At 39.0% G+C, this 13,385-nt stretch overlaps 1 protein-coding gene across 2 annotated transcripts in view; it reads left to right on the top strand.

Annotated features, from left to right (window-relative positions):
* The window catches only part of ARFGEF3 (ARFGEF family member 3), a 142,357-nt gene that overhangs the window by 60,251 nt on the left and 68,721 nt on the right, over window positions 1-13,385 (top strand). For both annotated transcript variants that reach the window (XM_077486771.1, XM_077486772.1), the window contains 2 exons: window positions 5,534-5,646; window positions 8,972-9,885. In XM_077486771.1, coding sequence (XP_077342897.1) covers window positions 5,534-5,646; window positions 8,972-9,885 — 1,027 coding nt within the window. The remainder of the gene's footprint in view (window positions 1-5,533; window positions 5,647-8,971; window positions 9,886-13,385) is intronic.

Below are 13,385 nucleotides of genomic sequence, written 5' to 3'. Positions count from 1 at the left end.
TCTTTGTATTTGCGGATGATACTAAGCTAAGCAGGGCAGTAACTTCTCCGCAGGATGTGGAAACCTTTCAAGAAGATCTGAACAAATTAATGGGGTGGGCAACTACATGGCAAATCAAGTTTAATGTAGAAAAATGTAAAATGATGCATTTAGGTGGAAAAATCTATACACTAGGGGTAGAACCTCTGGGGGAATCTAGGATGTAAAAGGACCTAGTAGATGATAGGCTCAGCAATGGCATGCGATGCAAGCTACTGCTAACAAAGAGAATATTGGCATGCATTAAAAAAGGGATTAACTCCAGGGATAAAGCGATAATTCTCCCACTCTACAACACTCTGGTCGGGCCGCACCTGGGGTATGCTGTCCAGTTCTGGGCATCAGTCCTCAGGAAGGATGTACTGGAAATGGAGAAAGTACAAAGGGCAACAAAGCGATATTAGTTATGAAGAAAGGTTGCATGCACTGAACTTGGAGCCTGGAGAAGAGACGCTTGAATGGGGATATGATTTCAATTTACAAATAGCGTACTGGTGACCCCACAATAGTGATAAAACTTTTTCACGGAAGGGAGTTTAACAAGACACATGGCCACTCATTAAAATTAAAAGAAAAGAGATTTAACCTTAAACTACGTAGAGGGTTCTTTACTGTAAGAGCTGCAAGGATGTGGAATTCCCTTCCACTGGCGATGGTCTCAGCGTGGGGGAATCGATAGTTTCAAAAAACTATTAGATAAGCACCTGAACAACCACAACATACAGGGATATACAATGTAATACTGACATATAATCACATACATAGGTTTCACTTGATGGACTTTTTTTTTTTCAACCTCACCTACTATGTAACTATGTAAGTCCAACCTGTGTAATATTGTAATGTAATACAATATTTTATGGACATATTTTATGTCAATATTACATTGTATATCCCTGTATGTTGTGGTTGTTTTAGGTGCCTATCTAATAGTTTTTTTTTTTTTTAATTGTCTAAGCTCTCTGCTGAAACCACTGCTTGTGGAAGAGAATTCCACATCCTTACCGCTCTTACAGTAAAGAACCATCAATGCAGTTTAAGGTTAAACTGCATTTATTCTAGTTTTAGTGAATGGCCAAGTGTTTTTTTTTTTAAATTCCCTCTCATGGAAAAGTTTTATCCCTATTGTGGGGTCGCTGGTACGGTATTTGTACATTGGAATCATACCCCCTCTCAAGTGTCTCTTCTTTAAAGAGAATAAGTTCAGTGCTTGTAATCTTTCTTCATAACTAAGGTCCTGCAGTCCCTTATTAACTTTATTGCCTTTCTCTGGACTCTCTCCAGTTCTAGCACATCCTTACTGAGGACTGGAGCCCAGAAATGGACAGCATACTCCAGGTGCAGTCAGACCAGAGTCTTGTAGAGTGGGAGAATTATCGTTTCTATCTCTGGAGTTAATCCCCTTTTTAATGCATGCCAATATTGGCATTGCATGCCAATGCTGAGCTAGTTATCTACTAGTTCTATAAGTAATGTTCACCTATGGGTGTTGCTCCACTTCTCCCACCAGCCACGGCTTCCTGATGGTTACGATGGTTTCCTGACCTTTTTTAACTTATTAAGGTACTGGGGTAAACTTATTTATGACATTCATGATTAGCCCGAATCCATGGGAGGAACCAGCAGGAACCAATTTACAGCCTTCCATTGGCTCAGGCATGCATTAGCTCCAAGCATCTGGGGCTCGCTGAATTCCTCCAGGGTGTCCAACTCTCATCAAAGAGTCTCCATTGGCCAAGGCCACAGGGCCTCGACGTGTATATAAATATGTTCTCCAACAACCTGTGATCAAATTAGCAAAAGTGTTCAGTAAAAGGAAATGCAAAGGGCTCCAGATGCTTGGTTGGTTATATTACCCTGCAGAGGTTTACCTGTATGCCCATTTGACCTCTCTAGCAATAGGAGGTCCACATTATCTGGTAAGAGTTCCCAGTAACGGTGATTGGTGTCACAGGAGGATCTGCATGCTCTATGGTGGTTTAACCCCTCTAAAATAATTTCCTGTTTGAGCTTTCCTTGTGTACATCACGTGGACTTTTTAAATTTTGATATACTTTATAGAACTTTTACCTTTTTTTTTTCTTTGTTTTTGTTTCAAGAATTTTGTTGCTTCACTTGATTTGCATTTGTTGTATTTATTTAAGGATATGTGGTTTAATAGACTATCCTCTTCATTGTGTTTTTTGCATTGATATCTTATTTTTCACTTTGACTAGCGTGAATGTTGTGTTTATTATGTACTTACTATGGATATATCGCATGGTCTGTGACTTACTAATATTTCTCTTTAGCGCGGTATACCATTTTGTATTGTATCATCCCGGGACTGTTAGTAAATATGCTTGTGTGTTTTTGGTTACCATTATTATTTTTTTTGAAGCTAAAACAAACTTGCCCTTACCAGTCTGAGAGAGCACAGCCGAGAGTGGCTAGGATGAATGATTAAAGATCATTAGGTCACGTAACAAATCTGATCCTAGACTCACTTACAAGATGGAAGCTCATGAGTTCATTCACTTGGCCTCATAAGAAAGATCTTCAGTGACTGTGTATGAGTATACTAACGGTCACTAACTCTATGCCACTGTAACTGAGAAGTAACTGTTAATTTTTCAGCAGCCATCCATTAGAGGCTGATTTATTGAATACTAGTGCCCAGGCTGCAGTGACATAACAGCTACAGCAATATTTATCTATTTTTGACGTGGCAACAGCCAGAGAAGCAGATGAAAAGTCCTTTTTGCTTTCCCACCAGAGAGAACAATAGATAACTGGACTGTCTGGTTGAAAGCCTGACAGGAGTAGTAGTAGTAGTAGTAGTAGTAGTAGGCACTTATAGATTTGACTGAGGGGTTGAGGGCAATCCGCGGAGTGTGTTTAATGGTCAACATAACTAGTTTTGATCAAGTATGCATGCATACTAGAGTCTATGTCTGAAAATAAAGTGGCGTTCTTTAACGCCTCTTGAAACAGCAGTCCTCTAGTTAGAAATGTTTGCAAATAAAGATACATTTTTCATAATTTCACATTATATTAGTAACGACCAGGTAAAGATTCTTCTATATTTTACTCTGTTCTTAACTTTACAGTTGTCTTGGTTATCTATAAAATAATTAAAGGTTGAAAACGATTGATCGAAAGATGTTTAGTGGACAGGGACAGTTACTGAAACGTCCATAGTTCAGGGCACTAAGCTATGGAAATAACTTTATCGTTTAGATCACTTTACATTCACAACATTTGCAAGCCAGATTTCTCAATATATGATACTTTGTTCATGATTGAAAATGTAAGCATTTAAAACATATAAAGCCTACAAGGCCATTTTTCATGTATACATAGCTTAATGCGCCAGGTCACCCCTTTACAGAGTGTTTTCCTGACTTTGCCCATTCCAAGCTCTTTGCTGTTGCTTACAAAGAGAGAACAGAACCATGTGACCTTGAGGCTGTAGACCCTTCCAGAAGCAAAAATTGTGGTTTCTTAAATCTCTGGCTATTATGGGAACATTAGCTTCAGGTTAAAAGTAAATTCAATGCAGCTTCTGCCTTTAACTCTTTTGTGTTTTCTGTATAGCATCTACACAGGCAGCAAAAAATACCACAGAGGTTTCAACCCTTTCCCACTTAATCCAAAAACAGTTTTGATGGGAGTTCCACTTTCCCAGCCCAGACAGTAATTGTACTTGTTCCCTGAAAGGTCAGATAACCCAAGCACATTAGCTTCCAGATATGGCTCCTGTTTTTGGACAATCTGACAGGCCACTGCTGCCAGGGGACTGGGAAGGGTGGAGTGTGGTAATTCCAGAATTGATTGGGTACCTTGCATATCCTGTTCCCATAAGCTATTGATCTTCTTCTGCCCTTCCCATCTTCCCCAGCTTCCCCTTCTGATCATGTCTCCACATAAGTACACCGCTAAAATCTGTGGGCAGTTTATGGATGCTCTAACACCTTCCCTGTGATTATCTCATACAGAAAATGTGTGAATAAAGTCCTGTACACACAACCACTTAATGCAGAAACACATCTAACTCCTGAGTGAAATCTTAGTGTTGGCATAAACTGATCCTATAGCATTGACTCCACAGGTACCACTGCAAGCAAACTTGATGCTTCACTGGCAGATTGTATTTACTGAGACATTAAACTAATCCTGAGACCTGTTCAGGTTGTCATAACCAAGCTTCTTCTGAAATGGTTATTTATCTTGTAATACTGACCTACTTTTACTTTTCTAGTAATCCATGCCTTTTTATATCTACCTGGATTTCAGCTTTCATAAACAATTACACCAGGCATGGCAGAACCTTTGCTAGATGTCAGGGACTTTTGTTCCTAGTTCGATGTTTTGATCCCTGTTTATGCGAGGGCTAAAGATAAAACTGTATTCAGAATAGTTTTACATATTGCAATATTTTCAATAAAAAACCTTGAAGGTGTAGGGAGACCTCTTCTAGAAAATAATTGCATGGATGTTGGACAAGTTATGCTGGATATTGGTAAGTATGTTTTGCATATTCATTATGCATCTAAAAATTTCCATTACTGTGGCAAAGTCACTGCATGTAGGACAAAAATGACTGTCAGTTGCAATTAAACAATCCATGCATCCATTGAAATAATGCAGCTACCCCAAAACAGCCTACCAAACGCCCCCGCCCCCCCCCCCCCCCCCACGACCGATGGAGCAAAATGCAGAATTTATCAGGCTGGTTAGGGTTTTTCAGCAATTGCTTATCAGAATCTGAATAAAATGCACTCTTTACTTGTAAACAAAGTGTTTATTACAACCCTTAAACTTTCAGCATATCACTTGAGAAATTGTCCCTTTTAACTTTTTGATCTGACATCACATGCACACTGTTATTTTGACAATATACTACCCAATTGAAGGCCTTTATTAAGTCTCAGATATTTATTTTTGGGTAAAACAAAAACATTTTGGGCTCCATGCACATTAGCGCAGCTCCAAAGTCGCATGATTTCCAGTGCCACTATGGACTGTGACTTTGATGCAACATTCGGTGTGACTTTGATCCGACTTTACACTCAATGGATCTAAGTGGTGTCAAAAGTCGTACCAAAGTAGTGCAGGCACCTTTTCAAAGTTGCAGCAACTTTAATTCACACTCATTTGAACTGGTACCATATAAAGAATGACAAATTGCACAAGTGTCAATGGAGCCTTACACTTGATCAGTCCTTTTTATATTTATTGTATTTAAGAAAAACATGGTAAATGGCACAGAATTGTTTAAAACAAATATCACCGTTGTGACATTCTCACATTACATCGTTGACATTGTTTTTCTCAAATGTTCTCAAGCCGAGAATCCATGGAACATTTCTCTTAAACACACCTTCTTTGTTCATGCTGACATGTACTATGTGTATCCGTGAATTAGTCTTTCTGACAAAGTACTTGCTGGTCATCAAATCAATACGTTGGTGATCTTGGGACAAATGTGCTTATTTTGATTTCTGAATTTTAGATACTTAGCAGTCCTCAGAGGCTCTTTGACCTTGCTGGGCCATGTACATCGGAACCAGAGACTAGAAAGCGGTCAATATCAAAGAGGAGGTCACATCTGGATCTTTTAAAACTGTAAGTTTTCCTATAGTGTTTATTTGAACTTTGGATTTTTCTATGTGGTTTTTAATCTGGAAATTCTGCTATCAGGTTTAGTGAGAAATTTTAAAAGTTTTGCACCATCTGTTACATCAGAATTAATGCTGCATTGTTGAGAGATTTTGTTTGTAATGGACATAACAGTAGCTTAGCACACCTAAATTACAATGTGTATGATTTTTGTCCAATGCCCTACAAATGCAGTGTTTTTAAATAAATGAAAGCTGCAGCAAAATACACAGCACATCAATTTTTTTTTTTTTTTTTTTAATCCAAAAAAGCTTTTTAATAAATCAAAAACAAATGATGACATTCTGGTGTCCATACAAGGCAACAACAGATGGCCACAGCCAGACCAATAGAGGTTTGCAATAGTCTACTCATGAAACAAGTGCAGAACACTGTCAGTGATGGTCTGAACATAGTACAACTAGTAGCAGCATGGGAGAAACCTTGCAGGAGCCTCATTTTAACTAGTTCCACAGGACTCAAACCTGGAGTATCGAGCCAAGCAGCCTATAGCTTTTTAAATGTATCCAGGCACCCTCTATGCTGATACACATAGCTTTCAAAAATAAGAGTAGGGGTCAGAAGACTTACAGAATATTAAGTGTTTTGTGGGCCTGGAAAAGAGGACGTGAAATTGCCACTCTGGTCAACTCTTCTGTTACATAATCAACTAGGATACCAAGAAGAAACTGCTTTGAGTGAAGAGGAACTGAGGTCTGAAAGACTTTATTAAGGGTGGTTAAAACCCCTAGCCAGTAGCGATGTAGTTTCGGGCAACGTTAAAGGAGATGAATGAGGTCTCCCTGGCATAGCAACATTTACAGCAAAGCTCTGGGATCAAACCCATTTTGTGTAAATTATGGGGTGTGTGATGGGTTCTCAGCAGAATATATAGCTGGGACAGTCTCTGTGAAGTAATCATGGAGCTAGTGGGCACTGCACTTAGGGCTTCTTCCTGCGGTCCCTGGCTAGTGGACCCAAATCTGCCTCCTATTTCTGGAGTGCCCTAGTAGGGTAGACATCTAGATAAGAGGATAACCGCATACTGTAGCATTGTGAGATATGACCTTTAGCGCTCTCTGCGGTCAAGAGCATGTTGAAAATCGGAGTCGGAGACAGGCTCCACATCTAGTTTAGGAAAGCACCAAGCAAGAAACATATTTTACCACTTCACCACATAAATGATTTTATACATGTTACATTCACGTTATAAAAATTATCTCATGCATTTTTTTTTGTATGTTTCATATTTTCTTACACAGCATAATTCAGAACTCAATATTACATTTAATGGGTTTTTTTTCTCTTTGTTTTATTTTCATGGTTACCTTTTATATTTCAAGATTACCTTACTGAGAAAGGTATAAAAGTAATTAATAAATTAGCAGGATCCCAGAATGCTGTGGCTTTACTGAGGGAGCTAGAATTGCCTTGTTATGGCCATATTAGGGATAAGAGGGGATCGCTGTCCTGTTTCAATGGAAGATTGGCCTACTCCAGTTAGTCCTGTTACTCCTAGTATATCACAAACCAGGGTAATTCTAACTGAGCTTATGGTGAACATAAACATAGGTCACCTTCAATGGCAACAGCATTTAAAAATGAGCAGAACCAGATATATAAGCAGCCTAAGTTAAATTCAAATATCAACTCTTTATGTTGATCCCACCCCCTGAGCCTGCTTGTTGCTGAATGAAGTTTGGCTGTCACGCAGGGTATATAGGGATGCTCAGAAGGTGGGAGGAGAAGGGACCGAATCAAACTGTACACAAAGTTGAGAATTCAGCTGCACAGAATTTGTTTCCTAAGGCACTGTGTATAGGAACAATTGCCATGTTATACAAAGGAATTAAAACAATACTTTCACCTTCTTTTCTTCCCTTTTGTCAAATATCTCAGTGCTTGTGATCTCCTGCAACCTTTTTCAGCCTTTTCCTGTCTATATCTATGTAATGCTGCAGTGGTTGCATGACGTTTCTCAGGGCGTTTTTCTTGATGGTGATGACAATGAACCATGCCGTATGTGTGTTCAGACTAGCTGTTGAAGTCATTATTATTCGTCTTCTCATTTTCATATTACTAAATCTAGAGGCATGGCTATGGGGGGATATATATATATATATATATATATATATATATATATATATATATATATATATATATATAGAGATAGATAGATAGATATATATATATATATATATATATATATATATATATATATATATATATATATATATATATATATATATATATATATATATATATATATATATATATATATATATATATATATATATATATATATATATATAGAGATAGATAGATAGATAGATAGATAGATGGATATTTGTTTTAAAGATCCTGGCTACTACTTTTACTTGTTACCTTTCTGATAAAGAATGCATATGAGTTCGTAGAGAGAGTAGTCATATAGACTTGGAAAAACAAATTTGTCCCCACCCACCTTCATTTTTCCATGGCAGACATCCTGTTTTCTGTACATTGCACAGGTACTTTATACATGAGTTATTTTTTCTTTTTTACTGTATGTATGTAGCTGGTTCAGCTTTCAGATGTGCTGAAAGAAACCAGTTGATGCTGAGCTTCCATGGGTCATCACAGCAGTTACCCATCCTTTAGCAAATATTTTATTGATGATTTATTCAAACAAAGGGAGCTGCAAAGTAAGATTCTCTTCCTGTGCTGTCTCTAGTTAACCCACAGGGCTTAAAGAAGAACTTCAGTTTGTATTAAGGCCAGCAGCTACTAATACTAATACTGTAGCTGCTGACTTAGAAAAATCAGGTACTTGCCTATGCCTGAGATTCAGCGCAGTCTTCCCGATGGTTCGGGTCCCCAGTGCTGCCATCTTATATACAAGAGCCAGCTGTGGCTTCCCGAGGAACCAGAGCTGGCTTCCAACTGCATATGCACAGCACTTTGTGAATGGTCCTACAGCCTCCTGGGACATGTGACATGTCCCAGGAGGCTGAGGGATCGGGGCAAGGGGCATATATTAGAGGGAGAGGACTCTGATTTTAAAAATCAAGGACCCCCCTCCAAAATAAAACTGTAACTCAGTTAAAGGCTGGGGAAAGGCAACCAGAGGGTCCTCACTTTTTGAGTGATGTTCCCATTTAAGGAACTATTTGAATGAATTGAAATCTTTATTTGTAAAACAAAATGTTTTTGTGTGTGAATAATTCATTTATATATATTTTATTAAATAATGTGAATACATAAGAGCACATTGATAATTTACATTACTTCATGTAATTATTTTGTGTTGTAGGATTATGGATGGAATGGCAGAGGCATGTATGAAAGGAGGTATTGAAGCTTGCTATGCATCTGTGTCATGTGTTTGCACCTTGCTTGGAGCTTTAGATGAGCTAAGCCAAGGGAAAGGTCTGAAGGAAGACCAGGTCCAACATCTTCTCCGACGTCTTGAAGAACTGAGGGATGGTGCTGAATCCAGCAGGGAGTCAATGGAAATTAATGAGGCAGATTTCAGATGGCAAAGGCGCATTCTGTCCTCTGAGCACACACCCTGGGAGCTGGGAACCGAGAAGAGTCCTGATATTAGCATTAGTGTGACAACAGACACTGGACAGACTACCTTAGAAGGTGATATGGGGCAAACCACACCAGAAGACAACTTGGATGGCCAAGGAAATAATTTACAGTCCCCAGTTATTAGAGATAATGGCAGCAAGGACCCTGAATTAGAAGTTGTAGATCAACCAGATGTTGTTCAAAGGAGTCATGTTACAGTCTATCCAGACATAACCAATTTTTTGTCTGTTGACAGTAGAACAAGATCTTATGGCTCAAGATATAGTGAAAGTAATTTCAGTGTTGATGAACAAGATCTTTCTAGGACAGAATTTGATTCTTGCGATCAGTATTCTATGGCTGCAGAAAAGGATTCTGGGAGATCTGATGTCTCTGACATTGGCTCAGATAACTGTTCCCTGGCAGATGAGGACCAGACTCCCAGGGACTGCCCTGGTCATAGATCTCTACGGACCGCTGCCTTGTCATTAAAACTGCTGAAAAACCAGGAGGCTGAACAACATAGTGCAAGACTTTTTGTGCAGTCACTTGAAGGTCTTATTCCGAGGCTTTTGACATTACAAAGAATGGAAGAAGTCGATTCAACTTTACAGAATTTTTCCTCAACATTTTGCTCAAGTTTACAAGCTGGTAAATATTAATATGATTACAATATATATTTATGAAGTCTTGCCTCTGGGTTAAATGATGATGATTTTTAAGTTCGTACCAGTGGTAAGCAAAAATAACAGCCTACTAAATTGTGTTGAGGACGTTTATTTTCTTGCGTTCATGTAAGTTTGTGTCTGTCCAATACCCTACAGATCACAATTTAGGAGATATTTTACAAATATCAAGGCTCCTTCACACTACCTGCACAAGGAGATGTTTTCTTTTTAGGGCCAGTGTCTTTACAGGCTTATTGGGGGGGTGCATTAGGTCATTAAAACCTAAGGCACTGTTTTACCTTCTTTTCTCTCTTAACTTTATTGAAATGTCACAAAGTGACATTTCATTCATTTCTATGCAACACTATGCACAGCTGTGCATTTGCCCTCTCTACTGAAGTGGGAATATGTCATGACGTATAAACTCCAATGGCACAGTTTCTGGCTAGTTTGTTGCCTTTTTAATGCAAATAAGAATGTATAGATGTGTTTTATGTTAATTAGGAATATAGTTTTATTTATAAGCCTTGTGTATTCCATAGGTAATTTTTCTACAGTAATTCGGATTTGGAAATTGCAGTCACATGGCTAAAATAGAAATCCCTTATCCTCATGCAAAAGCATGAGCTTAAAATGTATAAAAGTTTATAGTTTATTATTAAGTTCACTTGCTGCTTGAGGTCTACACCTGCCCCTGTAATGGTCCCTTGAAGGACAGACAGCATTCCATATTTAATCTTGCTTGGAAGCAATTCTTTGGGATCTTTACTTGAACTTTTTTTTTTTTGTTTTTTTCTATACATGTTGAAAACTCGCACATTATGTGTGAAGATGTGCATATGAAAAAAGGAATGACATTTGCATCTACAGCATTTAAAAAAAAAAATTATACTGCACCACTTCACTTTTAGTTATGTGTAATGATGTGTATTTTGTTACCTTCTTGTATACATTTTCTATTCACTACCTCCTTTTTATGTTTGCTTGATATTGCCCTATGTGGCTATCTCCCAGTGCTGTGAGAGTTAACTGCAGCTGCATCTAGTCTAAAAATCCTCTTCTGCCCTCTCTGCCACTCAGAAAGCTCATATTACTATTCTCCAAAAATGCATTCTGTGAATGGAGGAGCGGTTGAATGACAGGATCTTCACCGCCCATTCATGGAATACCATGCATTTTAAGAGAATAGTACTACAAGTTCTCTGGCCGGTAAAGGGCAGAAGATGGCAGGCAGAACAAATCTTCAGAATAGCAGTGGCTGTTGTTCACACTCACAGCGCAAGAAGATAGCTACTCAGGACAATATCCAGTGGCTATGAAGGAGTCACTAAAGGGAAGAATAACAAAAAATAGTAGCCTGCTTGTTATGACATACACACCATTTCACATAACTAATGTGTTTTGGTGCTGTATCCCAAAAAAAAAGGTAAAATGCAGCTTTTAGAGTGTTATTTCACCTTCACAGAAAATCGGTAAAACTCTTGACTCCCTCCCCACCCCCCTGGTCCCCCCTGTACTTGCCTTCTGTGATCCCAAGCTCTCAGGGCTCCTGCAAGCCACTCCACTAGTCCAGGAATTTAAAGTACATCCTGCTTGCTTTCTCGCCTCTCCATCCAGCACTGCCAGGGTGGACCAGATGAACTCTAATGCCGCGTACATTCGATCGGACTTTTCAACGGGAAATGTTGGATGTGAGCTTGTTGGCTGAAAGTGTATGTTCCATCAAACATTTGTTGTTGTTGGACTTTCCGCCAACAAATGTTGGCTAGCAGGTTCTCAAATTTTCCGCCAACAAAACTTTGTTGTCGGACTTTCCGATCGTGTGTACACAAATCTGTCGCAAAAAAGTTTTTACGCATGCTCGGAATCAAGTTTGAGCTGGATGCGCTCGGTCTTGTAAAACTAGCGTTCATAATGGAGATATCACATGACTATTGAACTTCCTTTTTATCGGCTTGTAGTATGTCTTGTATGTCACCACATTCCCACGTTTTTAATTGTTGGCCAACGTTTGTGTGACCATGTGACCAACAATCTTCAAACAAAATTCCTTGGTTTTGTTGTCGGAAAGTTTGATCATGTGTACGGGGCATTAGTGGTCAGCACCATCACATGGATGGTGCTGATCGATCAGAATCCATCTAGTCCATCCTTGCAAAGCTGGATGGTGAAGAGAAAGCAGTAGGGGTTTCAAATCCCAGACCAGTGGATAGGCTTGTGGGAAGTAAGTAGAATGAAGACCGGGGGTGGGGAGGGGATCTGGGGATCCTGTGTTAAGTCACCTATACAGATTTGTATCAAATCCCATATTTGTTTCAAAATTGATGTCATCCAATCATACAATATTTACAATTGTCCTCAAGTTTTCTTGGTCTTAAAAAAGCTCTATAGTTGTAATTGATTTTGTGCTCTTCAAGTCTATATAACCCTCTATATGTCGAACCCTTCCACAAATCTTCTACCATTTAATTAAACACCACCAAAAAAAAAAAAAAAAAAAACTTGCGCACACACAAAAATAAGGAAACCTGTGGACACCGACCACCAAACCATCCTAAGACCTCACTCTAAGCCCTTGTACACACGGTCGGAGAATCTGTCGGAATGAGTCTTATCGGACCGTGTCGTCAGATAATCCGACTGTGTGTGGTATGCATCGGACTGATTCCGTCCGAATCTCCGTCCGACCCAATTTTCCAACATGTTGGAAATATTTCCCGACCAACTGGGCCGGACGCACCTAATCCGATCATGTGTAGAGCATTTTGATCGGACCAAGTGGCACGCATGCTCAGATCAAATTCCTACATCAAAGCTATTGGCTACTAGCCTGAATGTAGTCCCATCGTAACGAAATTACGTCATCACGTTCTGAAAGATCTGATTTTTCGCCAACTTGGCCCGACCGTATGTATGCAACAGTTTCGGACACAATCCGTCGGACTAAATCCGACGGGCAAAATCCGACGCATTTGGTTGGCAAAATCTCCGACCGTGTGTACGTGGGCTAAGGCAGGCCATATATGGAGCAAATTGCTGACAAGTTGCACAGGAGAGCCCTGAAGCTTTGATGTCTCTGTGATCTTCTCATTACCAATTAATCATTGCTACTATTGACATCTTTACTGCTGCTTTAGGGTGTTCCCTGCTGGTTTCTACGTTTCACCACTCTATTTTTATATTGTAACTTGAGTTTTTCTTAAACTATTCTGTTTTGCTCTAGAAGAGTAACGTGCAAAATACATTTAATTTAGTTAAATATATTTGCATAAGATTTATCGCTGAGACAATCCCCAAGTGATTACACTCCACAGAGAGCTAAAATAACGATGCAATAAAACCTAGTTCTGTGAAAGAATACCTGTGCGCTGTTCCAGTAACGAACTCTTACTGGTTGTTTTACTTGCTTTATCTAAGACTTACTATATGTTTATGGTTGCTTAAAGGCAATCTGTCATGAAAAAAATACCAGTGCCAATCAAA

This window comes from Lithobates pipiens, unplaced genomic scaffold, assembly GCF_037356315.1.
Source record: "Lithobates pipiens isolate NorthernLeopardFrog02 unplaced genomic scaffold, aLitPip1_a1.2 Scaffold_18, whole genome shotgun sequence".
Taxonomy (NCBI): Eukaryota; Metazoa; Chordata; class Amphibia; order Anura; family Ranidae; genus Lithobates; species Lithobates pipiens.
Note: the sequence above shows the minus strand (reverse complement) of the source record. Positions and strands in the feature narration are given on the sequence as shown.